The following is a 23,453-nucleotide window of genomic DNA, read 5'->3' as shown; positions in this document are numbered from 1 at the left end:
AAGCCAAGGCCGGAAGAGCAGTACAAGTGTACAAACAAGAGAGCTGTGAACGAAGGCAGAGATATAAGGTGTGGTCATGACAGATCGTGAAGCTCGAAAGAGCAGAAAAGATGGAAGAGGGGGAACGGAATCCGGGATATCGCAGTGTTACAGATGGGTCGAGTAGTGTGTGGCAGGTCTCCAACAACAGTGAATGATACACAAGAACGAACACAGACAACCGAAGAGTCTTCATGAACGCACGAAAGAAATAACTTACGCGTCCCGCCTCGTCCTGACATTCAGATAGGCTGCGCGTTGAACAACCGGATCGTCATCTTCCCGCCCGCGCACGACGCGACTGCCGTGCGCCACTCCTGCTCCCCGCGAACGTACCGTAGAGCCTGCGGGTTCAGGGTACCCACGCTCGACGCCGAATTCGAGCGGGGCCGGCCCCGCACAGACAGCGCTGCGACGCCCGACGGCTGCGTCGCGGCCGGAGCCCACCCGATCACGAACGCGTTCGAAAGCTGCACGCCTTCCTGCACCGCGAACTTGTCCCGAATGCGAGTGCGCACCTCCTCCAGCGGAGCAGCGCGTAGGATGCGGAGGAGGACGATGCTGTCCTGCAGGATGGCCTTGACGGTGAGGCTCTCCGTCGCCGTCGTAGGGCTGTTGGGCGGCGAGCCTGGGAACCCGTTGCTGCTTGTCATGCTGCCGCTCGTGCTCGGGCGCACAGGCGGAGGTGTGCGAGGCGGGACGACATACGCCGGCTCCGAGTGTTCTATCCCCGGGGTAGACGGCGGCGACCAGGGCAGGTGGAACTGCCCTGGAGGGCGATTCTGGAAGGGCTTCGGGAAGCGGTCGGGAGTGCAGACCTCCCTGTTGAAAGGCTGGCCCAGCACGGCTGGCTCGCGCTGGGGAGGCGGCGGGGGTGTCCTCGGCGGCTCTTCGAACCGCATGGGAGGCTGCATGCCGGGATCTAATGAACCAGGCACGATGGCGCAGTCAGTCAAACGTCATGCTCAAGCAATGATGGACGGTAACACGGGGAGATTGAGTTGAAACTCAGATCCGCGGCCTCAGAGGGGACGCGACACCGCGTGGAGATAACGGGGAACAGGATGCTCACCGTAGAAGTATGCGTCGAGGAATTCCTCCTGCTGGTCCCAGTCGTCCTGGCCGCCAAGGGCTGCCATGATGCTTGGTGGCCGCCTGCTCCCGGCCGATAGCGACCTCCTCAGAACTCCATTTGTGGGGGGCGTTAGGCTCCTGTTAAGGTACCCAGAGTCGATGGAGAGATCCGAGAGTAAAGAGTTCAGAGTCGTCATCGAATCCCTGTGGGCAAGGGCAGTCTGTCTGCCGTTCGAAGAGACCACGGAGTAGACAGAGCTGACGGACTGACGTGGGTCCCGTCCGCGCTCGAAATCGGCACACGAGCCGTTGGCAAAGCTTGACGCGAACGAGTGCCTGGACTGTCTCTCGAAGTCTGCACACGATCCGTTTGCGAAGCTTGTGGCGAACGAATGCGTGTAACTCGTCTCGGAAGCCATCGACGTCCGCCACGATGACCGGCGAGACGCATCGTCGCCCGTAAAGTTCGAAAAACTGGAGTACGCGAGCGACGATGTGCGCGATGACGAAGAGGTCGTTGGTGTCCGTGGTTCTGACTCCCTATGCGGGGGTATGCGGAGAGCGTCTGCGTTACGTGAAAGGCCATCGAGGCCTGCTGGGCTCGCGGTCTTCGGGCCCTCCGCAGGGATGAACAGACACTGCCTGTTCGTCCTGTCAGGACACGAATTGTTGCGTGGCCTCCTGAGCGGTACCCGTGGGACCTCCTCAATGTCACTGTGTTGAGGGCCGCTGGTCACGGCAGCAGGAATGAGCTCGCTATCCTCCGGCAGCGCCTGGAGGCCGGGCTGGAATTCGCCGGGCCCGGGGGCGGCATCTTGCCGGGGCTTTCCAACCGCATCCGCCAGAAGTATTTCATCCTCTGGCGATGGGAATGAGCGGTCACCGTCCCGCGTCCATGGGTGTGGTTGCACGCGCGCGGGAGCGGAGAGGGGGGAGTTGATGAACTCGGCGCGCTCGTCTGAATCGTCAGCGATATTGAGCGCCAAAGAACCGCGCTCAGAGACATAGAAGGTCATATCCTGGGCGGGAGAAGTCGGGGAATGTGGTGGTGGGCCGCGCGAGGTGCTTGCGAGGCTCGCAGTGGAAGCAGAAGAATCGGATGTCGCATAGTTGACGGGCGCTCGTCCCGTTGAGCGCCGTCTCTCGTCTGGCTGCGTGGAGTTGCGGCGAGACGAGTCTTGGGAGGTAGCAGAGGGGAAGCTATTGAGCGCAGGGCTCGGAGGAAGGTCGGCGAATGCGGCTGTAGGGTTATGCAGGGAGATGTTGGATGCGGAGAAATACATGGAGAACGCGCTGCTGGCGATGGAATAACGCGCACTGGGAGTCTGCTTGCCACCGGCCCCAGAGGCAGACTGACGTTTGCGGTCATGGTCGAGGTCTCGTCGCCAGTAACCAAAGAAGTCGCGCACTAGCCGTGTCTCGCGCAGCTCCTTGACGAGCATGGGGACATCGTCTTGAAAGAGCGCCAGGATAAGGGCCTCGAACTCGCGACCGCGCTGTTCGATGGTAGCCTGGCTGGCCCGGAAGAGCGTGGCCTTCTTATTCAGGCGGGGAATGACATCGTGAATGTCCTTGGCAATGCTATTCGCGTCGGGCCCTGGAGGGAGCGATTCGAAGGACGCCGCTTGGTCGGAGTGGATGTAGACACCGTTCTTCTTTACGCCTTTGCCTGCGGCTAGTCGCGCGCGTTTCTGGCGCGCCATGAGAGCATACTCTGATTCAAGGATCTCCTGGAACCAGAGACAATCCTCCCACCGCCTCCATATCTCATATTCGTGATGCGACGAGCTGGAACGTGAGGAACGGTTGTCTTGCTCGTCAGTGAGGACGGGAAATATGCGTAGGCCGTAGCAATGACCAGATCCTGAAGGGGGAATGAGCTGCGGGGGCGCGATGACGCATCGCGTGAGTACGCACCGAACTTTGTCGGGGGAAGGACCTCTACGCAGAACTCCTTGGGAGGGGGGCGATATACAGCTCTCTTGTAGTTCTGTATGAATCCACGTCAGTGAGAACCTCAGAACGTCACATAACAGCAGGACTCGTGTTAACAGGCCACGCGAGCTTCTTCTCCTCGGAGACGCATTCCGTCAGTGGAGACGAGGACGCGCGCTCCGGGTTGGTCAGGGGGAGGAAAGACAGAAAGGCCGGGTAGACCCCGCACACGAGCCCTGCTGGAAGCAATAGAGGACGTACATGACCGGTAGGAGGTCCGCCGAGTGCGCCAGTGCCGGGACCGCCCTGATGAGCCATGAGCGACTTGGTGGAGGGAGGGAGAGTAGAAGGGAGCGCGTAGGACGTACCACCAGGAAGGTGCTACCTATCATAGCACTACTCGCCATTTCCCGAAAGATGTGCCGGGGGATGGGAGAGCTGCTAGTGCGAAACACTAAATTTGCACACGCGGAAGGCCGGACGTCGTAATGTCAGCGGATACGATACGGGGTGTAGACCCCACTTGACCGCGCGCGCGGCGATAGAAAGCAGACTGGGTCACTTGCAACGCGCTGAATGCGACTTCCTCGATTGGAAGCTGAGCCGTTCCTGTGGTGTCGAGATTGCGAGATAGAGCGCTGTAGGCCTTGGTGGACTGCCTGCGCGCGTCCGGGTGGAGATGGGGGGCGGTGTGGGCGGCGTCGGGAGGGCGGAGAGGCGGCGCTGGGTGTCGCGATGGTGGTAGAGGAGCAAGAGACGAAAAGCTGGCCGCAGCGCAGACAAGAGAGGAGGGCGCCTTGGGCTTATTGTGTTGGTAGGACATGAGGGAGGCGGGCCCAACCGAATCAGCTGGGACGCCCCTTCCCATTCTCGTCCCTCTTCTCAGATCCCTCCGATCCGGCTGCCCATAGGCGGTATTGGGTCCCTGAGAGCGCAGCTGCGTCCGTCCTCTCGCAACATGCGCATCGTCACTAGCTGCCCATGCCGAGCACCACCCGACGGCGCACAAGGGTCAAATGTGTGTCACCATCGCCGACCAATGTCCTTGAGGATGTAGATTATGTACAACTCACCTGATGAAAGGTCGCAATGGCGAAATAGCGGGTGCAACCCCCGAGGACTCCGCTGGTGGAGGATATGGTCGCATGATGGGTGGCTGATGGTGGTGATAAGTACGCTTAACCTCGGATAGTCGCCGTCCCGTCCGGCCGCACAAGACTTTGGCGCTGCCACTCAGGCTCCTATTAGCTTGAATGTCGCAGATTGCCCTCTTCAGTCCTCCATAGCAGACATAGGGTGCACTTAACAATGTCGACAAGAACCATGAGCAGCGGAGGAATGGTGCAGCGAAGAGTATTCGGCAAAGGTCCGAGTCCTTTGACGCCTGTTGCTCCGAAAATGCTTCCCAATTGGGGACACCAGTGGCTGTGACCATGGCGAACCTCCCAGCTTGTTCAGCCCTACGCAGCTCATCCACTGCGGGCTGGCAGTGGACTGGAGGACCGGCTTTGCGCACAACCTGGTCGTCTGCAATAGATAGGTGCAGTATCTCTCATTCGGAGTGTTCGGGGGGACAGCAAAGCCGCTGATACGGACTCAGATTCATCCGAGATCTTTAGCAGCTATAAGTGTGATCGCTATCACATGTTGTCTCATCTTCTCCTCCTGCCTCCTCCAGACTCCAGCCAATACTCTCATCCATATACCCAACTCGTAACACACTTGCTAGCGGTCCGGCCATCGGTCTCACCAGGCTTGCGCCTCGTTTTCCTCAGCTCGAGGCTGACAGCGAGCGCAGACACCTCGTCGCCAGTGTCATGAGAACGAACCTTGTCGCCGTGAGAGCGCCTCCATCGCAAGTCGCACAAGTGCCGGCACCGAGCTCTTGACTGATCCCATCATGGACTGCATGACCCCATTGTAGGCAACTTTGGTCAAGCCGAGCTGTCGTCGCAGCCTGTCAGGGTCTCGCTGTCGCGTAAGTAACCACTGCATCTGTATCCACGTTCAGCTGGACGACCGTCGGGCTTAATCACCGCTAAGCTCTTAGCTCATTGCGACAGTCCCCCCTGGAGGCGATACTGTCATTATGGGCTGTCGCAGCCCGAGATAACACCCGAACGCTGGAGCCGACCGTGGACAGGCCAAATGGCGATGGAGAAGGTGAGAACCCTGGACCATGCTGCGTCTGTACGTACACGCACGCACTACCGCGAATGGTGTGCACAGGGTCATAGGATCCGGTATGTTGCACATCTATATCCCCACCATGCGTGCACTCGCTCATTCACTCTAAGTGTCTCTGTCGATCCCGGAAAGGCTCCGGACCTCGTTCATGGGTACCGGCAGTAACGTGCTCTGCGCGTACACACTTAGGATCCAACGGCGTTCCCAGCGGAAGTTCGTGGTGCGAAGGGGCCGCCGCACTTCGCTGACACCCGCTGCGGAGGCTTTTGCGCCGAGTCAACTTCTGTACCACGTACCGCCTCTCAACGCGTTGTACCCAGTTGGGCACCCTGGGAGAACCGCCTGCAACGAGGATCACCCATATGCATCCCCATTTGGGGCCGCGTGCACATTCCCGATTCCCGAGGTTGTGCCTCTCTCGCGTCGCGTCTCATGACATCATCTTCCCCCGTTCATTCCTACAGAACCGGCATCTCGGGGACCCCCCGAGTTCTCTGCCCTTCTCGTGTTCTCAGAACTTTATGCGGGCTACGAGAATCCCGCACGTATATTTCCGCCAACGACGAGCGTATGCGCAGCATCTGCTGAAGCTGGAAATATCCCGGGATTCCCGAACGGCCATCCATCCGAGGCGAGCGACGGGGAGCAGCCATGTGCATGTGGCTACGAAGTTCAGACTCAGAGCTTCGAATGCCTTCCGGCTGCTGCGACTAGTGCTATCCAGCGTCGCGCTCCCTAGCACCTCATCGCACCCGCTCATGATTCATCCATGCTACTCCCAAATCTTTTGGCACAGCGTAGCACGCGGTGCCTGGCGTACCAGGGCGTACCCCATATGATCTCAAGGCAAAACTTCTCTGCTCCCTTCCTTTCGATCGTTCTGAATCCATTTAAGTGCCATCAATCAATTTACTACTCAAGTCCGCGCGCACCGATCGCCATACTCAAGTGCTGTGCATAGTCAGCAACAGCGCTAGCACGCCATCCCAGTCCCAAGAAAGGTGCTCACTAGTGTGTCAGACCAGGGGTACGATTGGTCGACTAGTGGTCTCTGCTACTTATCTGGACACGCAGAGGCGGTGTGCTGCACTGGGTATACAGTCCTTTGAAGGTAATCAGACACATGCACTCAGTTGCGTACCATGCTGGCTAACTTAGCCCAGCGCATTCGCCGCCGCGCGCCCCACACGCATGCACATGGACATTCTGCGGCCTCCAAGGGTGGCGCTTGCGACGATATCGGGTGAGGGTGACCTTCGGGCCTCAGAGCTCCGGAGAATCCATCGCCTCAGACTCAGTCACGCGACGCTTTAAACCGGGTCTTACATGCCATGCACACTTGATTCCGACGCGCAGGATGAGCAGAGGACTCCGAGAACACGTAGAGTACTCTCCTCCTCCCGACACGTTCGGGCCAGGCAGTGGCACCCGCCTCCACCCACACTGCGCGGCGGCACGCTCAGAGTCACTCTTCGCGACACCTGCAACTCGAGTCCCACGGCGCACGCCGCGCGGACCAGAGCGGGCCCGAGGAGTGTCCACTGTCGTCTGGAAACGGTGTGCGCAGCTCGGGTGCTCGATGTCCGGGGAGTGCGGACAGTGTGTGACGTCCGTCTGATGGATGCACATGTACGGAGCTCGGGAAGAGCAAGGAAGTGTTGAGGTACGCGGGCAGAGAAGCGTGGGGATGTGCGATGACGTCGGTGCGAAACTGCGAAGCTCCGGAGCTGGAAGATATGTAGAGCATGTTGCGATGAAGGGATGGTGAGATCTCAGTGAACCATCCATATGGACGAATTTGGTCTTGACTACGGGTCTTGACAACGTATGTTGAACTGTGACAAGAAGTTGTTCTGCGATAAGACAGTGTTCGTACATTCACGCGTTGTAATGCTACGTGGTCTACATCCTATGAAGAGTGTGACCTGATCAGGCGAATGGTACGCAACAATGAGAGAGAGTACACGCACCTACTACTTGTGTGCCAATCAATCCTGGATCTACAGCACGCTGAGCTTCGACAGCGGGTCGAGGGCCATACGACCATAGGTGGGCTACCATGCACAAATCAGTCCAGCAGCTCAACAACAGGCAACAGGGAACAGAACTAGTACGCACCCAGGGCGCAGGCTTGTTCCCCACAATCTCGTCGATCTTTGCGAGCACGTCCGGCGTGAGCTTCGGGATAACCTCGAGCGCCTTGAGGTTGTCGAGGACCTGCTCAGGCTTGGACGCTCCGAGGATGACTGTCGACGTGTTCGGGTTCCGCGCAACCCACGCGAGCGCGAGGTGTGATGTCTTGCAGTTCAGCTCTATTTCCCCCAAACGCACAGGAGGCCAGAACCACGAGCGATGGCAAAGAAGAGTGTGAACAGAGATGAAGGAGAGGGCTAAGAATGAGGGAAGAAGAACCTTTCTCGGCGAGATCGGTAAGTTTACGGATGATCTCAATCTGTCTCTGTCCCTCCGGTGACTTGAGGAATGTGATCTTGCGCTTGAACTGGTCCTCCTGCTCGACAGCGAGACGGGAGCCATCCGGCACGCCGTCGTTGTACTGAGGAAGAGATTGAATGTGTAAGATTCGGACATAAGAGAAGAGACACGAGAGAGGACTGTGGTACCTTGCCGGTGAGTATTCCACCATAAAGCGCAGAGAACACCATAGTGCCAAGGTTATACTTGCGATAGAGGGGACTGGATACATGGCGCTTGAGTGTTTGTGGAACTCCGGAAGAGAGGTAAGAATTACGCACGCGAACTCGCGTTCAGGGTGATCACGGTGAAGCAAGCTGCGGAGGCCCCACTTGTTCAGTACGGGGAAGAAGGATCACGAACATATAGCCACATACTGGTGCTCGCATTGCTCAGCGATGGGCGCGATCAATCCCAACTTGGTCGCAACATCTGCACATATACTCAGCGCTTTGAACGAGACATTGAACAGAAGACATACGGTGGGCTTCTTCGATCTGCTGCGCGGACCACTCTGACGTTCCCCAGTACAAGGCCTATCTGACATGAGCAAACACAAGCACGTCAAAGAATGGTGGATAAACTCACGTAGCCCTTCTCAATCACGAAGTTGAACGCGCGGACGACCTCTTCCATCGGGACTGCAGAACAAGTCAAAGACTCCCTCACGAGCAGGCAGCAGAGCACGCACCAGTGTGGTCTGCGCGATGGGCAAAGATGACATCAACGTATTCGAGACCGAGTCGTTGGAGGGACTCCCTGGTTCCCTCGATGATGCTGCATATAGTCAGTCTTCTGATGTCAATCGCAAGCTCAGGCATTGTACTTACTGCTTGCGAGAGAGGCCCATGTCGTTCGGCCCACTGCGGACGCCCCAGAACAGCTTCGTGGTGATGACCAGGTCCGAGCGGCGGAAGTTCAGCTCCTTGATGACGCGACCCCTACAACATGGGTGCTGAGTGAATACGAGACGAGCCTCCACAGATTTGTTATGCACACACGCACATCTCGATCTCGGATTGTCCATTCGCGTAGGATTCTGCAGTATCGAACATGTTGATACCGTTGTCCCATGCCGTCTTGATGATTTCCTGAGCAGTACTGTCTGAACAACGGCCGGCATTGGAAGCACGATCGCACGATGCATACTCACTTTGACAGGATCGCCCTTCACGGAGCCACCCAGAGTCAACCCTATCAACGCACGATGTCTCAGATCTGTCAAAGGGAACGAAATCGGACGAGCCGACGTACATCCTCCAAGCGAGAACAAGGGAACGCGAAGCCCGCTGTTCCCGAGAAGCCTGAAGGGCATGCCCTTGGTGTCGTACGCGGGATGCTCAGAGCTACTCATCGTAACGCTTTTCGCGCTGTATGGTTGCCTTGTAGGATGAGGATGAGAACACGTCGCAAGCTGCGTGCACACACCTCTTATACCCTTAGATCTCCAGGACCGTCGTGCCGTCGGACCGGAGTAATGTCGGTGACGCGGACAGTTTCGAGATTGAGAAAGGCACACATACTTAAGTATATGCACGTCGAGGGCGCGGTGGTGTATAATTATATCGGGCGCGCATCGCGTGCGGTTGAGCTGGTCGGTATCTCGTCAGCTGATACCCCGTCGGCCAATTCGGGTTGGCTTGTCGTGAAGGCGTTCCGCTGTACGTGAAGCGTTCCTTGTGTAATGTGTTGAGTCAGTGACTGGAGTTGAGCAGAGTCCATGGCGGTACATACGAGAGCTGCATCGTGGAATGAAGGGAAGTCATGTGAGTTACCGAGCGGGAGCACCCTGGATGCATGGACGCGTTACGTAACACGTGTCAAGTTAAAGCCACAGACGCGTTATTTGGTTTTGCTTGCTTGCCAGCTTGCTGCAGCTGCTACCTTAGTACCGCAGCACGCTGCAGCTGCTACCTACCGCAGCACTAGCCGGGGTACTATATAGGCTTGTCCGCTGGCTTGCACTCTCTTCACCCGAGAGCCTTCTTTGCGTTCGCTCTATCTGCCATCTCGACAGTCACCATGCCTTACAACTCCTACACCGGCGAGTACTACGACGTAACCTCTCGCGGTACGAACGATTACGTGAGTTCACCTTCCGCCGGCGGTAGGCACTGAATACAGACGACGATGTGGGCAGGGTAACCGCTGGGACAATCGGGTCACCGAGAACGGCCAGCGTGGCTATCACTACAGCAACCAGTGAGGCTGCACGGACACCGGTTCATTGAATCCTCCACACTCACCTGGGTACACAGAGACGGTAGCTATTACTACAAGAACCCCGACGGCTCCCGCTACTACAAAAGCCGGGACGGTTACAGCCGCCATACCTCGACCAGCGGTAAAGTTACACAGAAGTTCGGCAGCAAGTAATGCGCTGAGCCACTGGTGTGGAACGGGACGAGACTGAGTCTGAACGGTCTGAATAGGTACAGTAATCAGCGTCAGTTGGCCTCCTAAGGCTCTGCGTCTTCTGTGGCTGATATTCGCCCGTCATAGATATTGCTCCCCCTATGCGGGCCCAGACTCTGTACCCCATGCCCGCGCATATGGTGACCGTCGCAGGATTCCGAGAGTACTCGAGTACTGTGTCAGCTGTATGTGCGGCCGAAAGAGCCGATCTCCCGGTAGCACCTTCGTGGTCCATGATATCAATGTAATTTTACCTTTGAAGATATACCAAGACCTTGCACTTAGGGTAAACCTACGTGGCGCACGCGTGTCTGTGAAGAGATAATGTAGAGAAGCCTAAGTACGATAGAGCCTCGCGCACGTCGCGCCGATCACACGTTTCAGCCACAGACGCGTTATTTGGCAGTGTTTGCCTTGGCCTCATTCATTAGTATCGCCCGCCACTTGCGTCGTCTTCGTCCGCATCTCTCCCTGAGCCACCATGCCCACCAACTCGAATACGGGTGAGAACTATACCGTCACCTCCAGTGGCACGAACGACCAGGTATGTACCGATGTCCTCGGTGCAGGCAGACCGTTGGCCGCTTAGGCACATTGAATTAGGGGAACTCCTACGACCATCGCGTCAGTGATAGCGGCGATCACAGCTACCACTATAGCAACAGGTGCGCGATTACATCACAACAGTTTACTCTCGTCATCTAACTCACACCATGCATATACAGTGACGGAAGCTACTACTACTCGAACAGCGACGGCTCGACCTACTACAACAGTAACACCGGCTACAGCAACTACACATCGCCTAGCGGCGACTCGTACAAGTCCTATAGTAGCAGCAAGTAGGTTGATATTGAGCGTTGAGCAGTTGCAATGACGCACCAATGTGGCTGGCTCTGTCTTTCGCGTTCATCATCTCGTACGAGCGCCTGAAGTAACCATCGTCTTTGTACCACATCGTCTCGAATCATCATGTACCATATCAGAATCCGTATGGCTGGCCGATTCAGCCTCCTCCACGCGTGCTTCTACAGTCGCACACCGCATGTAAAGTCGACCAAGGCAATGAGGGACAGAGCCTCGTGTCCCGAGGACCAAGGTCCGCCACGCCCGACGGGCTATTCCGTATCGGGCGTAGCGACTCGAGGAGCCGACGCTTATAACCCCACGGGCGCGACCCGCCGACACACCTCGCTTCCCCGCATCGCCTATCCACACTCAGCAATACATATTCAATACAAGTCCGCCTGCCGCCGCCGGACGGTTGCCCCGCCGCTTCGAGCTCTGCGGCTGCCTTTGCATAGGCTTGCAAGTCGCCGAATTGCCGTCTCGTCCCTGCTCTTCTTGCGGTTCTGATGTCGATTCGAATTTCGTTGGACCCTCACAACGGCACAACACTACTCCTAGTACTCCTACCTAGCTCAGCTAGTCCGCTTCCTCCCCCCTCTCGTTCTCCTCGCCTCCGCTGTAGCCTGTGCTGCCAACCGCGATCGCCGACCGTCGACGAAGTTCTCGTCTTTCTGCTCGCCGCCCCTGTCCTGCCAGCCATGACAACGCCAACGCCAAAAACTCTAAGTGAGCTCTCATCGCGGACGGATGGGGACCTCGGGAGTCGGACGCTCCACGTTCCAAGCTGGCCGCCATTCAACGTTCACGACTCAGGAGTCAGGAGTCAGAAGCCGGTGACTAGTAAGCAGTCGTGAAGGCGACGCAACGTTCTTTCCTTCTTACCTTCCATCGTCCTCCTATCCAGATTCTGGAATCTCCGCGAACTTCGAAGACGGTACAGTTCCTGGTGACGTACGTGGAGTGTAAGTGTTCGCCGCCGATTCAACCTTCTGGTCCTAACCCTTGGGAATCTGACCGTGCAGCAGCAGTGTGTTCTGCCGCGACGTTGTCAGCTGGCCCAGACCGTAGACGCAAGCAACCCTGCAACTGCCTTTCGGCGGGCTGCTCCGACCCTGGAGGGGCGACTGTATGCGCACCCCACGCCACCCTGAAATCCGAGCCGTCCAATCCGAGACTCGAAACCGTCCCGTAGGGATCTGGGAGACGGCATTCCTCAGTATGTCCAAGTCCGGCGGCTGGCGTACGTACTGGTCCAAACTGACAATGACGTTCTTCTCTGACCTGTCGGCCACGACTTGTCTTGTCTAGGGCTAGTGTCCGTGCCACCGACCACCGAGCATTCCTCCCAGTGGCGGTTGTGGCGCCTGCGCCGTGTGTGTGCTATTACAGATAGCTTAGCCTTGCGAGCCTGAGGTATGTCATCCTCCTCGTTGTATGCGCGTTGGAGCCCTCGACCCTGAGCTTGGAAATCTTTGCTGCCTGCAGGATTGCGTGAGCCGTGCTGCTGCCGTGGTGGCCCTGACTCCTTGACGCACGACACGCTAATAGCGATATTACGGTGATATGTCGGAGGAGTGTTAGGGATCCCGGCCGACTAGGAGCCACTGGCGGGATGGCTAGAGCCTCGCAGCAGCCAACGGACACCCGGCAGATGCAGACGCAGACGTTGTTCTTACGTCGGACGGCAGGAATCAACCTGCCATTGGCCACCCAGACGCGCCGTGGCCGTGACCCGTGGACGACGGCGGAACAGATGCAGATGCAGATAGCGAGTGGTCGTGGTGCACCGGTGAGTCGCGCCATCCGATCGATCCCGGCCAGTATGTGGCCAAACTTGATTCAACCTTCTCCCGATGGCAGCTACGACCCCCGCCTCCGGGTGCGCCCTCCCTTGCCTTGGCCCTTGTTACATACACACTCAATCGCCAGGGCCGCCGTCGGCGCATGCTGTACAGTGATCAGCAAGTAGCAACCGCAGCGCGGGGCGTGATGCAGATGCCATCACTGCGCGAGTCAAGTCACCCGCCCAGGAGCCAGGAGCCAGCAATCAGGACCCAGGACCCAGGACCCCAGGTGGACGCGAAGCTTCGACTTCCCGACTTGACATATCAGGACATCAGCGTCCGTAGTCGTGGAGGGCGCGATTGCATTGGCAAGATCGCGGCGCGGCCGTTAGTCCGGCGATGGGGACAGAGATTCTCCACAGAACCCCCGGGGTGTCCATTGTCCGATGGTACTGCAGCTTGAGTGTATTGCGTCCGGCCTTGACGAGGAGGACTGGGGGCGGTGTGTGCCAGTGCGTCGAGGACAAGGAGCGTGATCGGGGCGGGGAGGGCCCGCTGGCAGGCGTGACCGGTGAGTCTGTGCGATTGGTTCGTTTGTGTTGAGCTTCTTGATTCTTATGTCGCATGTGTAGAGATGCAGCTGTGGCCGGTAACGATTGACACAGGTCGTCAATGCCATTGTGCTCTTGCCCGCCGGTCGCCGATCGGTACATGCGGTCGTCCGACGTCCGTCCAGTGTACGAGTATGACTCCGAGCTTTCGAGAACACGAGGACCCCGCATCTTGGATTCTGCACATCATCGGTCGGTGGGTAGTATGGAGCGGCCAAGTTATCCCCAGTCTGTCGGTGAGCGCACATCGATCGCCCATATCCCAAGGTTTTGCGCTAGTCTCTGACAGATGGGAGCCTGGACAGATCTTCTTTTGTCATATGTTGCGCATATGTCGCCGATGGCGCGTCGCGGGACCAATTTCGCGCACCGATCGCTCGTGAAATACTATAGGCAAAGACCAAGACAATTGTCATATCAAGCGGACACCCCAAACCAGGACACAGCGTCCCACGTCTTCTCGGCAAACGCCCCCATCGACATCGACATCGACATCGACACGGTCCACCCAATCCACCCGGCAGGTCCAGTGTCCACCCAGCCACTGACACCCGTCACGACACCTCACGCGCGCGGGGCACGGATGCCATTGGCTGGGAAGCCTCGGATCGCCTGTCAGTGTCACCCCGGCATGGCATGCAGCTGCCAGTGCCACGGGCGAAGCAGCTAACATTGACGACTGACGAACCACGGTCGACGTGCATCGTGCATCGTGCATACTTACGCACTGGCAGGCCAGTCACAGGCCCGTTGTATCTGCAACGGGTATCTCCAGCCTGCCAGGCGACTTCCTGTGAAGGCAGGACGCGTCGATTCGTTGAACTCCGCCCGCCGGATCCGTCCGAGGAAGGAAGCGCGGCTGCTAGGCATCCGCCGGCGTATCTTGTAGAACCCATGGTGATAGTATAGAGACATCTCACGTCTCACATCTCGCGTCCCAGGCTCCGGACGTACTTCGATCCTCCCAACGCGCACGCACCGAGTAAGTAAGTTATTCCGCTTCATATGAACGTCGAATCCTCGGGGACTCACCATGTGCCCAGCGCCGAAATTTGGCAACCTCGCAGCCGCACGAACAAGCTTCAGGCTCCAAGCTCCAAGCTCCAAACTCCGCCCCATCCTCGAGACCACTGCACGAACTAGGTTGCGTTGTGCCGGTGCGTATTCGCGGATGCGTCGAGGGCTCTGTTCGCTAACGGCGAGAACACGTCAACTTGGGTGCAGCGTCCCCACACCGAACATGCCAATGAATGATGATGGATGGATGATGATCCCACATCCAGCGATCACGCATCCAGGGGATCACGAAGCGAAGGAGAGAGCCCCCCCGGGGAAGGATCCTGGATCCTGGATCCGGCCCCACGGTCGTCGCGCATGACCCATCCCGCATCCGTGCCCGTCGCACGGTGCAGAAGCGTGACGGCACGCCCCGGGGTCGAATGAGAATCCACGAATCCACTGAATCCTTGATTCCTCGGCTCCAGAACGCAGGAAGACCGGGTGGTGCCAGGACCTTGCGACTGAGGCACTCTCGTGGCGGCCTCCCCGCATGAGCACCCCCTGGCAGATAGGGTACGGGACGATCGTGTGCGGAACGCGACGTGCGTGCGATGCGCTTCTGCCGGACGCTGGCTATGGAAGCTGGGGATTGGATTCGCATCCATCTCGAGGTTTGGCCACCTTGCGTGCGGCGGGCAGCTGGCAGCTTTCAAGCTTCCTGGTCGAGCTGGGAGCTTCGGTGTATCCCTATCGCTTCCGCCGTCGAGCATGCACGCGCATTGGTCGGCGGCTGCGCAATTGTTCTCAGCGTTCGGACGCAGTAGGAGGAGCGCAGAGCACAGGTACTTGCCGTAGTGCGAGCCACGTTCTGGAGTCTGGACGGGCAGACGTGACGCCACCAAGGTCTAGCGGCGCCAGGCACTGGACTTTGGAAGATGCTCAGCTGGCAGCCGCTGATTGCGATTGCTCAGCAGGGGCACTGAGAGTCGTCGGAGGGAGAGGGAGGTTGGCTTGAGGACCAGGAGAGCGGGGTGGGCGTTCTCGGAGATTGGGTTGGGCGTCATCAAGACCGCGAAGGTCCCGCAGCACGTGTGCGCGCGTTCTTATCGGGCGTGGACAAGGCAATCTGCACGCCACCAGCCGCGGGTCGCCCGATCTGTGGTGTGTCCGCCTCGTTGCGCGCCGCTGGGCGAGACGTCGCCTGACGAAGGTTTGGGCTGGGTGCGCGCGGGGGTTGGATCCGGACGGCAGGCGGTGGTCGTCTGGGTTCCATGCGTGTGCGCGAGCTTCGAGGAGGCCAGGAAGGACGCCGGGCTGGGCAGGAGCCATGGGACTGCCCAGGGCGTACCGGAGGGCGGCAGAGGCAACTAGTGTGTGCGTTGTGCGGGAAGTTGCGGAGTCATGTGGACGTTCTGTGCGGGGACAGTTGCCACAGTGGAGGATCGGGCGAGTCGAGATGTGCGGCCGCGCTGTTTAGGGGCAGGATCATGCACTGCCGTTTGGGGTTTAGACTGTGAGTGTAGTCGCCCACGGTGCGTCTGCCGTCGAGGGTCGAGAACACGAGGTCGCGCGTGTGGGCCGTGGCGAGGCGTCCGCTGTGTCTGCGCTCGGTGTGTTCTGGCAGCACGAGTGGGAGCTCGGGGAGGGAGCAGGGCGTGTGCAGACTGAGAGAGCAGCGAGAATGACGCACACGCGCATCGCTGGTTCGCAGGAGCAGGTGAGATCCGGAGAAGAGGCTGATCTGCCGTATCCAGATCGATATTATTAGGCAGTTAACTGGTCCCATCCGGCACATCAGGCACCGGCGCCCAACTGCCAAATCCCACTGCGTCACCAATCACCATTCCGGGGCAGTGACCAGCCCTTCCCTCGACACAGATGTCATAAATATTCATATTGTGCACCGTACGCTGCCAGCACTGCACCCCAGAGAGACAGCGGAGGGAGAGCAGCAGCACGCTGGCCAGGGCGAAATGATGGAATAAGAGCGGCGCCGAGAGCGAATCGCCGTTCCGCCGCGATGGGCATGTTTACGTACACGCGCGGACGCAAGTGGATCTAGTATCGGGCACGAGAGATTCCCGGCTGTCCCGGTTCTCGAGATTGCTGATGTGCGATCTCCCCTCCCGCTCAAATCTCGACTCCCCTCCTCGCTGTCCCCGCCCGCCTCCCCTCCAGACGGGCTCGCTGCTGGCGGACGGGGTGCGGACGCATGCCCAGAGACGCGTCGCGGGAGAGACGAGCAGCCCAGCGTGTCGGCGTTTATTTCGCAGAATTCCATGCGTGATTCCGCCGCGTCAGATTCAGACTCCGCTCAGATTTGTTTGGTGATCTAGTTAGCCGGCCGCTCCTCCTCCTTGTTTCCATCCTCCTTCTCCCCCTCTTCGACACCTGCCACCGTCTCTCTGCCCTCCGTCGCCCCCGGCTTCTTCTCTCGCCTGCACGGCCCCAGGCCTCTTCGCCATCTTCTCCTCGTCACCAACTCGCGTTTTCTCTTGTCTGGCTTGATTGTTCTTGTCCGCACCGCGCTGTTTAGGTTCCTCCGATTCGCACCAGATCCGGGTTAATCGGGAGATACAGGAGATATACACCTCCCCGCCCGACTCGCGTTACTCCCGTCTCCTCCGCTGTCATGTCCTCCTCCCACCCTCCTCAGTACTCCTCTTACACTCTTCCGCCTCCGATGCAGGACTCTGTCCGTCTCCCGTCCATCAAGGACCTCAACTTCCCGACACCCAGCCAGGACGGCGCGCCTCCGAACTCTTCCGGACGCGCCGACCACCAACGTCCTCGGCATGAGCCCACGTCCTGGAGCCGTTCCTCCGCCCCCTCCGCTCCTGGTCCTCCTCAGCATTCACAGCAGCACTCTCAGCAGCATTCCCCCAACATGCCTCCTCCCCACGACCCTCCTCCAAAGACTCACGTGCACGCGTACCCTCCGCCGCACAAGCCCGACGCGTCCTATGCCCCACAAGGACATCCCTCCCAACCGCCTACCGCAGGCGTGGCACCTCACAACGGCGTAGGTGCGGCCCCACCGCGTCCCGAGAACCCTGCGGATGCTTCGTCCAAAAGGTCCCGTTCGCAGCAAGGCGTCAGCGCCTCGCCAGCGCGTTCCCCTCACGTAAGCCCCCCATGTTCTCCCGTGAAGGGCGTTAATGTATCGCAGCGCTCACGTCTTGTTGTGTTACACATCGATCGTCGATATGCTACGTGCGCTCGATATGGTTGTTTCTCATACAGACGGCGTACCCGCCCTACCCTCCTCAGCCTCCGCCGCCGGGGTATCACCAGGGTCCCCCACCCGCCGTTCCTCCTCCTCAAGAGCACCCACAGCAGCAGCCTCCACAGTTTCCGCACCAGCACCCACCTCCGCCTGGTTACGCCCCGTACCCACCACCGCCGGTCGCGCAGAGGCACTATGCTAATATGGCACCACCTCCTCCACCGGCCCACCATCAGCCTCAGGGCCCGCCGCCACAAGCTGCCTATCCTCCACCTCCTCCAGAGCACTGGCAGCACCCTTCAGCCCAGGCAGCACCACCACCACCGCCTCAGCAGCAACAGTTCAATGGCTATGCGCGCACGATGCCTCTTGTTCCGGCAAATGTCGAGGCTCGGCCCTCTGCGCCCAGCCCCGCCGATGCGGAGAGGGCAAATCGTCGGCAGCATGTGATAGCCGAGGTAGGTTGTTGAGCCTGTTTCACCGTCAATATATGCTCATCATTCCACTCGTAGATCCTCAAGCATTGTTCAGTCTTGTATGGATTCGCGCATCATTACGGTGCGTGTGCAGTCTTGTGGCACAACCAATATGCCTGACGCCCTCCACAGCCCAGCTCCCTCATGTGTCCCCTGCTCCTCCCGAGATCGAGGAAATGAACCACCATGCATCCGCAGTGGTCCATCTCCTCGAGGAGCTGCGGCGTCTCGACATGGGTGAGGAGCAGTCACGCAAGGACGCCTATGCTGCGACCGCTCCTCCTGCCGACGAGCATGCCCGTCCTCCCAAGAGGCCTTGGGAAGATATGGCCCGGGAGGGAGAGCAGCAGCCGCCCCAGCAGGGTTATGATGTGAGTTATTCATGCCGATCAGTACTGCGCACTTTTGAATCTCAACAATAGTCTGCGCACTCGCACTCCCTCGATCAACAGGCACAGTCAACTGCCGAGGCGGACATGCAGATCATCCGCAACAAGCGACAGTCGAGCACGGGCGGTGCAGTCCCTGGGCAACAAAAGAACAAGTACCGCAAGCGGAGCGTGAGTGGTGCATCAGATCGTCTCCGAGTTTGCTGGGGCTAATGTGACCGAATGACAATTAGCGGGCCACGCCCCCAGGCAAGTGCCACTCGTGCAACATCCGCGAAACGCCTGAGTGGAGGCGGGGTCCTGACGGCGCAAGGACCTTGTGCAACGCGTGCGGCTTGCGTAAGTCCTGCTGTAAGATCACGATGTGTATGATGCAATTGAGCTCACGTCGCCCTTCTTCTAGACTATGCGAAGCTCATGCGGAAGCGTGACAAGACCCTGGATGCGAGCGGGAAGGCACCACCACCCATCGACCTCCAGACGCTGCGTGCGTCGACAGCCTCCGCGCGAGGCGCGACTGGTGGGGCAGCCGATCACGGCGGAGAGAACTCACATTCCCAACCACATCCCCCCACCCCCCACCAAGCACAGCCGCCGCCATCGCCGTACGACCAGCCGAAGCAGCCGCCAGCGCACGCATCTGCACCTCCCCCACACCCTGGGCCGTACCAGCTGATGCCGGTCGCAGGGTCTGGTCCGGGAGGGCCCCCTCACCAGATGATGGCCCCTCCGCACGGGCCTGGATCTGCGCCGCACAGCGCACAGGGCGCGCCGGTGCCTGCGCCGCCGTGGATGTCGAGCTCGGGCTCGGGGGAGCGAGGGCCGTATAATGCGGAGCCCCAGTCGTATGTGCGGGCACACCCGTCCTCGCATGCTCGAGCATCTCCGCCGTGATCGTGATCGTGATCTGCGTGAAAGATGCTCGCTGTGTGGGTGGTGGTGCTCTGCGGCGATCGAGCCTGGTGCTGTTGCTCCGGACCCTCTGGAGCTTTCATGATGGCTCTCAATTTGTGACATGCTTGCTGTTTTCCTTTCTCGTGCTGTGTTGCGTGTAACTCATTAGGTATCGGTTGTTGCCTTCTTTTTTAATCTTGCGCCTCGTGTCCGACCTTGGCCGCCATAATTACGTGTTGTGTATACTACGATCGTGGGGGTTGCTCAGGAGCTGGAGTTGTAACCAAATTGGCCGATGGCTTGTTCTACATACATAGTGTCCGCCTCGAGCGCTGCACCGCACAATGAGCGGGAGGATCTGGTGGGCCGAAAGAAACGATCTGGTGACGGATGCATCGGCGCATCGGCGGGAGGGCGATACGATTGACGATTGCGCGGTGGTGCGGAGCGGCGGTGCTTTGGCAGCCCCATCGCTCATCGCGCATCGAGCATCGGAGCATCGAGCATCTGTGACGGGATCGATCGCGCGCGAGCGATCTTCGTTTCGCAGCGTGCATGATGCATCGCACGCCGAAATCGACATCGAAATCATGGAGAGCGCCAGCGCCTCTTCCGACGGTGACCAGTGACGCCGCCTCCGGGCACCCAGGATCCGAGTCCAGCTGCTCGATGCTCGATCGACGATCGTTGCCCCTCCCTCCCCCGCGTTGTCATTGTCTGAGCTCCGGATGTAAAACAACTCCGAGGCGCGTGCTGGGTTGGTTGGTGGTAAGTATACATACATTGACATTGGCCCTACACTTTGTTTTTACATCCCGTTCGCCTGCGTTATATACTACCGACAGAATGTGTTCCACCGTGCCACCCCCGAAACCGTAGCCGTAACCGTACAAGACGTGTATCGAATCGAAGCTTCCTTCAAAAGCCGTTGAACGTTGAACGTTGCACGCTTCAGCGCTCAGTCGTTGTAGCCCTTGGGGCGGTTCGTGCTCGCAGGCACGTCCGCCGCGATGCCCTGCTTCGCCCAGACGTCGCGCTGCCAGTCCTTGGCGACGCGCCCCGTCTGCGCCTCAAAGTCGGCGACGGACGTGGGGCGCTCGCCGTGCGGGGTCGCGCGCAGCGCGTGCCGCGTGTGCGGGAAGAAGTCGAACGTCGCGGAGTGCGTCACGATCTGCCAGCGTTTCGGCGTTTGCGTGGGGGGAGGAAGAGAGAGAGGGGTGTGTCAGTGATCGTGTGTCAGCGAAGGGAACAAGGAGCGAGGGACAAAGAATGAAGCGGGGAGCGAGCGGGGAGGTGCGAAGAGGGAGAGAAAGAGAGGATAAGGGGGAGCTCGAGGGAGGGAGGAAGAGGGGAGAATCGAGATGAGATGGGCAGATGGAGAGATGGCGTGCAGATGCAGATAGGGCAGATAGGGATGTGCTCCCGGGGGCACCAAGTGATGGACGTGGACAGGTGCGTATGAGACAGGTGTGCGACAGGGAAGGGGGACGAAGGTCGGGAACCCGAAACCAAAGCGCACACAGGGAAGAAGGGTGATAGCGTATAGGGAGGCGAGTGTCGCGAGCAGAAAACATGCCACACAAGCTGCGTGCAGTCATGGAACGGGGGACAAAACTCTGGCGAGAACTCACCCTGTTGTCCCAGAAGGCGATTGAGTTGGGCTCCCAGTGGAAGCGGACCTGGAAGTCGGGGTTCTCGCTGACAAAGGGCACTGGGTCAGCGGCGTCCGGCGGGCACGAAGCTTTGCAGACAGAGCGCGACGTTCTCGGCCGCGGTACGACACGAAGAGAACGCGCGACCAGATCGGTGGAAGGACCTTGCACGGCCATACTGCCTGCCGGCGCCATCTCGACAGTTGCCCGGTGCGGCTACGGCTACAGTACCGCTCCATGAGGGCTTTGGGTGGTCCTTCGCCGCAGCACCGGGTTCTCGTCATTCAGCCCAAGGTTTGGCAGCCCCGGTCACGGCCGGGCTGAACTTTCCACCGCTCTGGTAAAACGTCCCGCGAAGAGAACAGGCACTCACCTGAGCTGATGGAAGAGCAGGCTCAGGATAGCATCGCTCTCAGCCTTCGGCACGCCGATGATACGACGCGTGAAGCCTGCCGGGGACGCAACGACGCGTGTCAGATACGTCATCCACCCATGTGTGTCATGATCGACCGGGAGAAGGAGGACAAGGAGAGCAACACGCACCTGGGTTGACGTAGATGCTCTTGTATCCAGTAACGGGGTGCACGCGCACGATTGGGTGCACACTCTCGACGGGCTCTCGGCGGACGGTCTGTCCCGCAGCACGCGCGCCGTCTGCCTGGGCGACGCCGCTGTGCACGGCCGTGAGGCCCTCGAGGTACTTCTGGAAGCCAGGGCTGAACGACGAGTATAGTGCGTAGCTAGTGCGGGTTTGAGGTTAGCTACACGTGTATAGCGCGTGATGGGTTTGTATGCGCCTCACCCGGAGCTCCAAAGCGTGTCGCCTCCATAGGGAGGGCCCGTGATCACCTTCAGAGAGGTCGTGCTTGGGGGCTGGAGCTCGTAGGACACGTCTGAGTGCCAGAGGTCGATCTTGGAGAACGCGCTAGGGTCAGGCCGGCGAGAACCATCGTTGTAGACGACTGTGCGGGCAGGCAGTCAGCACCTCACATTGCAACTGCACTGAGAAATTCGACAACTCACCGTGCACTTCCTCGAGGCCAGGTTCCCGGGGAATTGGGGTCGTCGCGTGCTTGTGGAGGGGGCCGAAGTGGCGCGCGAGCTCGAGCTGTTCTTGGATGCTGATCTCCTGGTCGCGGAAGACTGCAGCACACAGTACATCATGTCGATCTGTCAGGGATATGTCATGCGAGGGGGAACAGGGAAGACACGCACAAACAACGCCGCGCTCAGCCACGAGCAGCGCTCTGCAAATCGCAACGCATTGTCAATCTCCGGTATACATCATGATCGTCCGACCCATAGGGACGGCGAAACAAGACACTCACAGCTCGTCCTTCTGACTAGCAGATAGCTGGCGGAGGTCGATACCCGAGAGCTCGGTACCGATCGCCGGCGTGTAGTGGGTGACCTTCGACGCGGCAGACAACAGGCTCTTCTTCTCGGGATCCGCTCTGTGCGCAACATCCGTCACAGGGAACTCCGTGAGGGGCTCCCACTTCACATCAGGCCAGAAGGGCTGGCAAGCAGAGTGACGACGTCAGCATCAAACTATCGCTATCGCGGACATCGCGCCTGATGAGCGGGAAATAAGGGAGGCGCACCTTGTACTTCGCGTACTTGTAGTCGGAGTCATCCTTGTCGGACGCCACTGTCGGCGAGTAGAACGGGTTGAACAGCGGCTCTGCCGTCTTCTTGGCGGCCTTCACGGGGCCATCGGTAGCGCCGTTCGTGGCGGACGCCTGAGCATCGTTCGTTGCGACAGGAGCCATCGGATTCGTTGGTCGCTAGCGGTAGCCTGAGTCTGTCGTGTGTAGAGCCTCCCGGGGTGATCGCAACGACTAGAAGATGCGAATGCGGCATCTGTGCACTGCACGCGCATTTTTATAGACGTGGGTACGCGCGGTGCACCGAAGAGACACTCCTTGCGCAAACGGAAGGTGGGATGGCGACACGCGCACGTGATCGTGTGGGGGAGGGTCTCCGCTGCGCCTGCGTCCTCAGACGACGTGCCGCGGGCCTGAGAGGAGCGGCATGGTCGTGCCTAGGCTGTTCCGAGAGACTTGACTCGAAAGATAACGGCGCTGGTAATGGGTGTATGCGTCACCCGGGGAAGGGGGGAGGCGTTATCAAGGGGCAGGGAGGGCAGAGCAATTGCGTGAGGCTGTCGTGTTTGAGGCCACGAGACGCGACCGGCGAGGGAAACCGAATCATACGCGCGTCATTTGGATGCACTCATGTCTGTGGGGGATGAGAGGCAGATGAGCATCGAAGACGACGAGAGACGCTTACGGGTGTCCGAAGGAGACACGTCGTTCTCATGGTATGTCTCGACCCCATGACACGCCAGATAGATGCATGTCACATCATTTCTGTGGGTCTATCTAGACCTATCCTGTAGCAGCTGTTGATAAACCAGAAACTATCTTGAGCGTGACTCTATTTGAGATC

General features: G+C 59.2%; 12 protein-coding genes across 12 annotated transcripts; 4 read left to right on the top strand and 8 right to left on the bottom strand.

The window, feature by feature from the left end:
• Nucleotides 1-74: 74 nt before the first annotated feature.
• Nucleotides 75-3,737, bottom strand: L226DRAFT_68775 (uncharacterized protein). The gene is made up of 5 exons (XM_067687157.1): nt 3,417-3,737; nt 3,310-3,354; nt 3,031-3,103; nt 1,112-2,977; nt 75-961 (listed from the first exon to the last, which is right to left on the bottom strand). The coding sequence occupies exons 1-5, from the start codon at nt 3,453-3,455 to the stop codon at nt 282-284; spliced, it is 2,703 nt and encodes a 900-aa protein (XP_067535493.1). The 5' UTR covers nt 3,456-3,737; the 3' UTR covers nt 75-281.
• Nucleotides 3,282-4,153, bottom strand: L226DRAFT_68832 (uncharacterized protein). Its single transcript, XM_067687158.1, has 3 exons — nt 4,122-4,153; nt 3,417-4,023; nt 3,282-3,354 (listed from the first exon to the last, which is right to left on the bottom strand). The coding sequence occupies exon 2, from the start codon at nt 3,914-3,916 to the stop codon at nt 3,503-3,505; it is 414 nt and encodes a 137-aa protein (XP_067535492.1). The 5' UTR covers nt 3,917-4,023; nt 4,122-4,153; the 3' UTR covers nt 3,282-3,354; nt 3,417-3,502.
• A 2,916-nt stretch (nt 4,154-7,069) lies between these two features.
• On the bottom strand, nt 7,070-9,311 carry L226DRAFT_535137 (Aldo/keto reductase). The gene is made up of 15 exons (XM_067680838.1): nt 9,136-9,311; nt 8,962-9,077; nt 8,861-8,901; nt 8,713-8,798; nt 8,538-8,648; nt 8,399-8,484; nt 8,296-8,348; nt 8,189-8,243; nt 8,085-8,139; nt 7,989-8,024; nt 7,857-7,929; nt 7,648-7,789; nt 7,354-7,547; nt 7,206-7,289; nt 7,070-7,144 (listed from the first exon to the last, which is right to left on the bottom strand). The coding sequence occupies exons 2-14, from the start codon at nt 9,059-9,061 to the stop codon at nt 7,236-7,238; spliced, it is 1,086 nt and encodes a 361-aa protein (XP_067535491.1). The 5' UTR covers nt 9,062-9,077; nt 9,136-9,311; the 3' UTR covers nt 7,070-7,144; nt 7,206-7,235.
• Nucleotides 9,312-9,603: 292 nt separating this feature from the next.
• L226DRAFT_535136 (uncharacterized protein) lies at nt 9,604-10,142 on the top strand. Its single transcript, XM_067680837.1, has 3 exons — nt 9,604-9,792; nt 9,848-9,909; nt 9,966-10,142. The coding sequence occupies exons 1-3, from the start codon at nt 9,730-9,732 to the stop codon at nt 10,081-10,083; spliced, it is 243 nt and encodes an 80-aa protein (XP_067535490.1). The 5' UTR covers nt 9,604-9,729; the 3' UTR covers nt 10,084-10,142.
• A 442-nt stretch (nt 10,143-10,584) lies between these two features.
• L226DRAFT_535134 (uncharacterized protein) lies at nt 10,585-11,144 on the top strand. The gene is made up of 3 exons (XM_067680836.1): nt 10,585-10,666; nt 10,726-10,787; nt 10,848-11,144. Exons 1-3 carry the CDS (start codon nt 10,604-10,606, stop codon nt 10,966-10,968), a joined length of 246 nt encoding a protein of 81 aa, XP_067535489.1. The 5' UTR covers nt 10,585-10,603; the 3' UTR covers nt 10,969-11,144.
• A 630-nt stretch (nt 11,145-11,774) lies between these two features.
• L226DRAFT_68561 (uncharacterized protein) lies at nt 11,775-12,958 on the bottom strand. Its single transcript, XM_067687154.1, has 4 exons — nt 12,507-12,958; nt 12,220-12,450; nt 11,854-12,167; nt 11,775-11,779 (listed from the first exon to the last, which is right to left on the bottom strand). The coding sequence occupies exons 1-3, from the start codon at nt 12,772-12,774 to the stop codon at nt 11,953-11,955; spliced, it is 714 nt and encodes a 237-aa protein (XP_067535488.1). The 5' UTR covers nt 12,775-12,958; the 3' UTR covers nt 11,775-11,779; nt 11,854-11,952.
• Nucleotides 12,959-12,998: 40 nt separating this feature from the next.
• L226DRAFT_68461 (uncharacterized protein) lies at nt 12,999-13,934 on the top strand. The gene is made up of 3 exons (XM_067687150.1): nt 12,999-13,326; nt 13,388-13,602; nt 13,672-13,934. Exons 1-3 carry the CDS (start codon nt 13,155-13,157, stop codon nt 13,747-13,749), a joined length of 465 nt encoding a protein of 154 aa, XP_067535487.1. The 5' UTR covers nt 12,999-13,154; the 3' UTR covers nt 13,750-13,934.
• On the bottom strand, nt 13,768-14,492 carry L226DRAFT_68559 (uncharacterized protein). The gene is made up of 2 exons (XM_067687153.1): nt 14,399-14,492; nt 13,768-14,327 (listed from the first exon to the last, which is right to left on the bottom strand). The coding sequence occupies exon 2, from the start codon at nt 14,260-14,262 to the stop codon at nt 13,921-13,923; it is 342 nt and encodes a 113-aa protein (XP_067535486.1). The 5' UTR covers nt 14,263-14,327; nt 14,399-14,492; the 3' UTR covers nt 13,768-13,920.
• A 77-nt stretch (nt 14,493-14,569) lies between these two features.
• On the bottom strand, nt 14,570-15,450 carry L226DRAFT_68463 (uncharacterized protein). The gene has a single exon (XM_067687151.1). The coding sequence runs from the start codon at nt 15,133-15,135 to the stop codon at nt 14,653-14,655; it is 483 nt and encodes a 160-aa protein (XP_067535485.1). The 5' UTR covers nt 15,136-15,450; the 3' UTR covers nt 14,570-14,652.
• A 1,397-nt stretch (nt 15,451-16,847) lies between these two features.
• On the top strand, nt 16,848-19,465 carry L226DRAFT_68466 (uncharacterized protein). Its single transcript, XM_067687152.1, has 7 exons — nt 16,848-17,489; nt 17,609-18,049; nt 18,104-18,149; nt 18,200-18,438; nt 18,520-18,627; nt 18,690-18,795; nt 18,860-19,465. The coding sequence occupies exons 1-7, from the start codon at nt 16,998-17,000 to the stop codon at nt 19,348-19,350; spliced, it is 1,923 nt and encodes a 640-aa protein (XP_067535484.1). The 5' UTR covers nt 16,848-16,997; the 3' UTR covers nt 19,351-19,465.
• On the bottom strand, nt 19,465-20,250 carry L226DRAFT_68596 (uncharacterized protein). Its single transcript, XM_067687155.1, has one exon. It carries the CDS (start codon nt 20,138-20,140, stop codon nt 19,580-19,582), a length of 561 nt encoding a protein of 186 aa, XP_067535483.1. The 5' UTR covers nt 20,141-20,250; the 3' UTR covers nt 19,465-19,579.
• On the bottom strand, nt 20,225-23,065 carry L226DRAFT_68613 (TauD-domain-containing protein). The gene is made up of 9 exons (XM_067687156.1): nt 22,607-23,065; nt 22,331-22,521; nt 22,218-22,249; nt 22,026-22,145; nt 21,805-21,964; nt 21,546-21,742; nt 21,376-21,451; nt 20,982-21,048; nt 20,225-20,521 (listed from the first exon to the last, which is right to left on the bottom strand). Exons 1-9 carry the CDS (start codon nt 22,772-22,774, stop codon nt 20,309-20,311), a joined length of 1,224 nt encoding a protein of 407 aa, XP_067535482.1. The 5' UTR covers nt 22,775-23,065; the 3' UTR covers nt 20,225-20,308.
• Nucleotides 23,066-23,453: the final 388 nt, after the last annotated feature.

This window comes from Lentinus tigrinus (genome assembly GCF_003813185.1).
Source record: "Lentinus tigrinus ALCF2SS1-7 unplaced genomic scaffold L226scaffold_12, whole genome shotgun sequence".
Lineage (NCBI taxonomy): Eukaryota > Fungi > Basidiomycota > Agaricomycetes > Polyporales > Polyporaceae > Lentinus > Lentinus tigrinus.
This window is presented reverse-complemented; position numbering and strand designations above follow the sequence as displayed.

Bases quoted from the DNA above. Each gene is read 5' to 3' on its own strand.
- L226DRAFT_68559 (XM_067687153.1), bottom strand. From the start codon at position 14,262: ATGGGTTCTACAAGATACGCCGGCGGATGCCTAGCAGCCGCGCTTCCT.
- L226DRAFT_68596 (XM_067687155.1), bottom strand. From the start codon at position 20,140: ATGTCAATGTATGTATACTTACCACCAACCAACCCAGCACGCGCCTCG.
- L226DRAFT_68461 (XM_067687150.1), top strand. From the start codon at position 13,155: ATGGGGACAGAGATTCTCCACAGAACCCCCGGGGTGTCCATTGTCCGA. The intron at 13,327-13,387 runs GTGAGTCTGTGC...TCGCATGTGTAG, and splicing joins CCCGCTGGCAGGCGTGACCG to AGATGCAGCTGTGGCCGGTA. The intron at 13,603-13,671 runs GTGAGCGCACAT...GAGCCTGGACAG, and splicing joins AAGTTATCCCCAGTCTGTCG to ATCTTCTTTTGTCATATGTT.
- L226DRAFT_535137 (XM_067680838.1), bottom strand. From the start codon at position 9,061: ATGAGTAGCTCTGAGCATCCCGCGTACGACACCAAGGGCATGCCCTTC. The intron at 8,244-8,295 runs GTGAGTTTATCC...CATGTCAGATAG, and splicing joins TCGTGATTGAGAAGGGCTAC to GCCTTGTACTGGGGAACGTC. The intron at 7,548-7,647 runs GTTCTTCTTCCC...TGGGGGAAATAG, and splicing joins TACCGATCTCGCCGAGAAAG to AGCTGAACTGCAAGACATCA.
- L226DRAFT_535134 (XM_067680836.1), top strand. From the start codon at position 10,604: ATGCCCACCAACTCGAATACGGGTGAGAACTATACCGTCACCTCCAGT. The intron at 10,667-10,725 runs GTATGTACCGAT...ACATTGAATTAG, and splicing joins CCAGTGGCACGAACGACCAG to GGGAACTCCTACGACCATCG. The intron at 10,788-10,847 runs GTGCGCGATTAC...ATGCATATACAG, and splicing joins AGCTACCACTATAGCAACAG to TGACGGAAGCTACTACTACT.
- L226DRAFT_68463 (XM_067687151.1), bottom strand. From the start codon at position 15,135: ATGCTCGACGGCGGAAGCGATAGGGATACACCGAAGCTCCCAGCTCGA.
- L226DRAFT_68466 (XM_067687152.1), top strand. From the start codon at position 16,998: ATGTCCTCCTCCCACCCTCCTCAGTACTCCTCTTACACTCTTCCGCCT. The intron at 17,490-17,608 runs GTAAGCCCCCCA...TTTCTCATACAG, and splicing joins CGCCAGCGCGTTCCCCTCAC to ACGGCGTACCCGCCCTACCC. The intron at 18,796-18,859 runs GTAAGTCCTGCT...CCCTTCTTCTAG, and splicing joins GTGCAACGCGTGCGGCTTGC to ACTATGCGAAGCTCATGCGG.
- L226DRAFT_535136 (XM_067680837.1), top strand. From the start codon at position 9,730: ATGCCTTACAACTCCTACACCGGCGAGTACTACGACGTAACCTCTCGC. The intron at 9,793-9,847 runs GTGAGTTCACCT...CGATGTGGGCAG, and splicing joins CTCGCGGTACGAACGATTAC to GGTAACCGCTGGGACAATCG. The intron at 9,910-9,965 runs GTGAGGCTGCAC...CTGGGTACACAG, and splicing joins GGCTATCACTACAGCAACCA to AGACGGTAGCTATTACTACA.
- L226DRAFT_68832 (XM_067687158.1), bottom strand. From the start codon at position 3,916: ATGGGAAGGGGCGTCCCAGCTGATTCGGTTGGGCCCGCCTCCCTCATG.
- L226DRAFT_68775 (XM_067687157.1), bottom strand. From the start codon at position 3,455: ATGGCGAGTAGTGCTATGATAGGTAGCACCTTCCTGGTG. The intron at 3,355-3,416 runs GTACGTCCTACG...ATGGCTCATCAG, and splicing joins TAGGTAGCACCTTCCTGGTG to GGCGGTCCCGGCACTGGCGC. The intron at 3,104-3,309 runs GTACGTCCTCTA...GGATTCATACAG, and splicing joins GCGGACCTCCTACCGGTCAT to AACTACAAGAGAGCTGTATA.
- L226DRAFT_68613 (XM_067687156.1), bottom strand. From the start codon at position 22,774: ATGGCTCCTGTCGCAACGAACGATGCTCAGGCGTCCGCCACGAACGGC. The intron at 21,452-21,545 runs GTGCGTGTTGCT...CGTCCCCGGCAG, and splicing joins GAGCATCTACGTCAACCCAG to GCTTCACGCGTCGTATCATC. The intron at 21,049-21,375 runs GTGAGTGCCTGT...GCCCTTTGTCAG, and splicing joins CTGCTCTTCCATCAGCTCAG to CGAGAACCCCGACTTCCAGG.
- L226DRAFT_68561 (XM_067687154.1), bottom strand. From the start codon at position 12,774: ATGGCGCGACTCACCGGTGCACCACGACCACTCGCTATCTGCATCTGC. The intron at 12,451-12,506 runs GTGCGTCAAGGA...GCAATCCTGCAG, and splicing joins AATATCGCTATTAGCGTGTC to GCAGCAAAGATTTCCAAGCT. The intron at 12,168-12,219 runs GTACGTACGCCA...GCCGTCTCCCAG, and splicing joins GTCATTGTCAGTTTGGACCA to ATCCCTACGGGACGGTTTCG.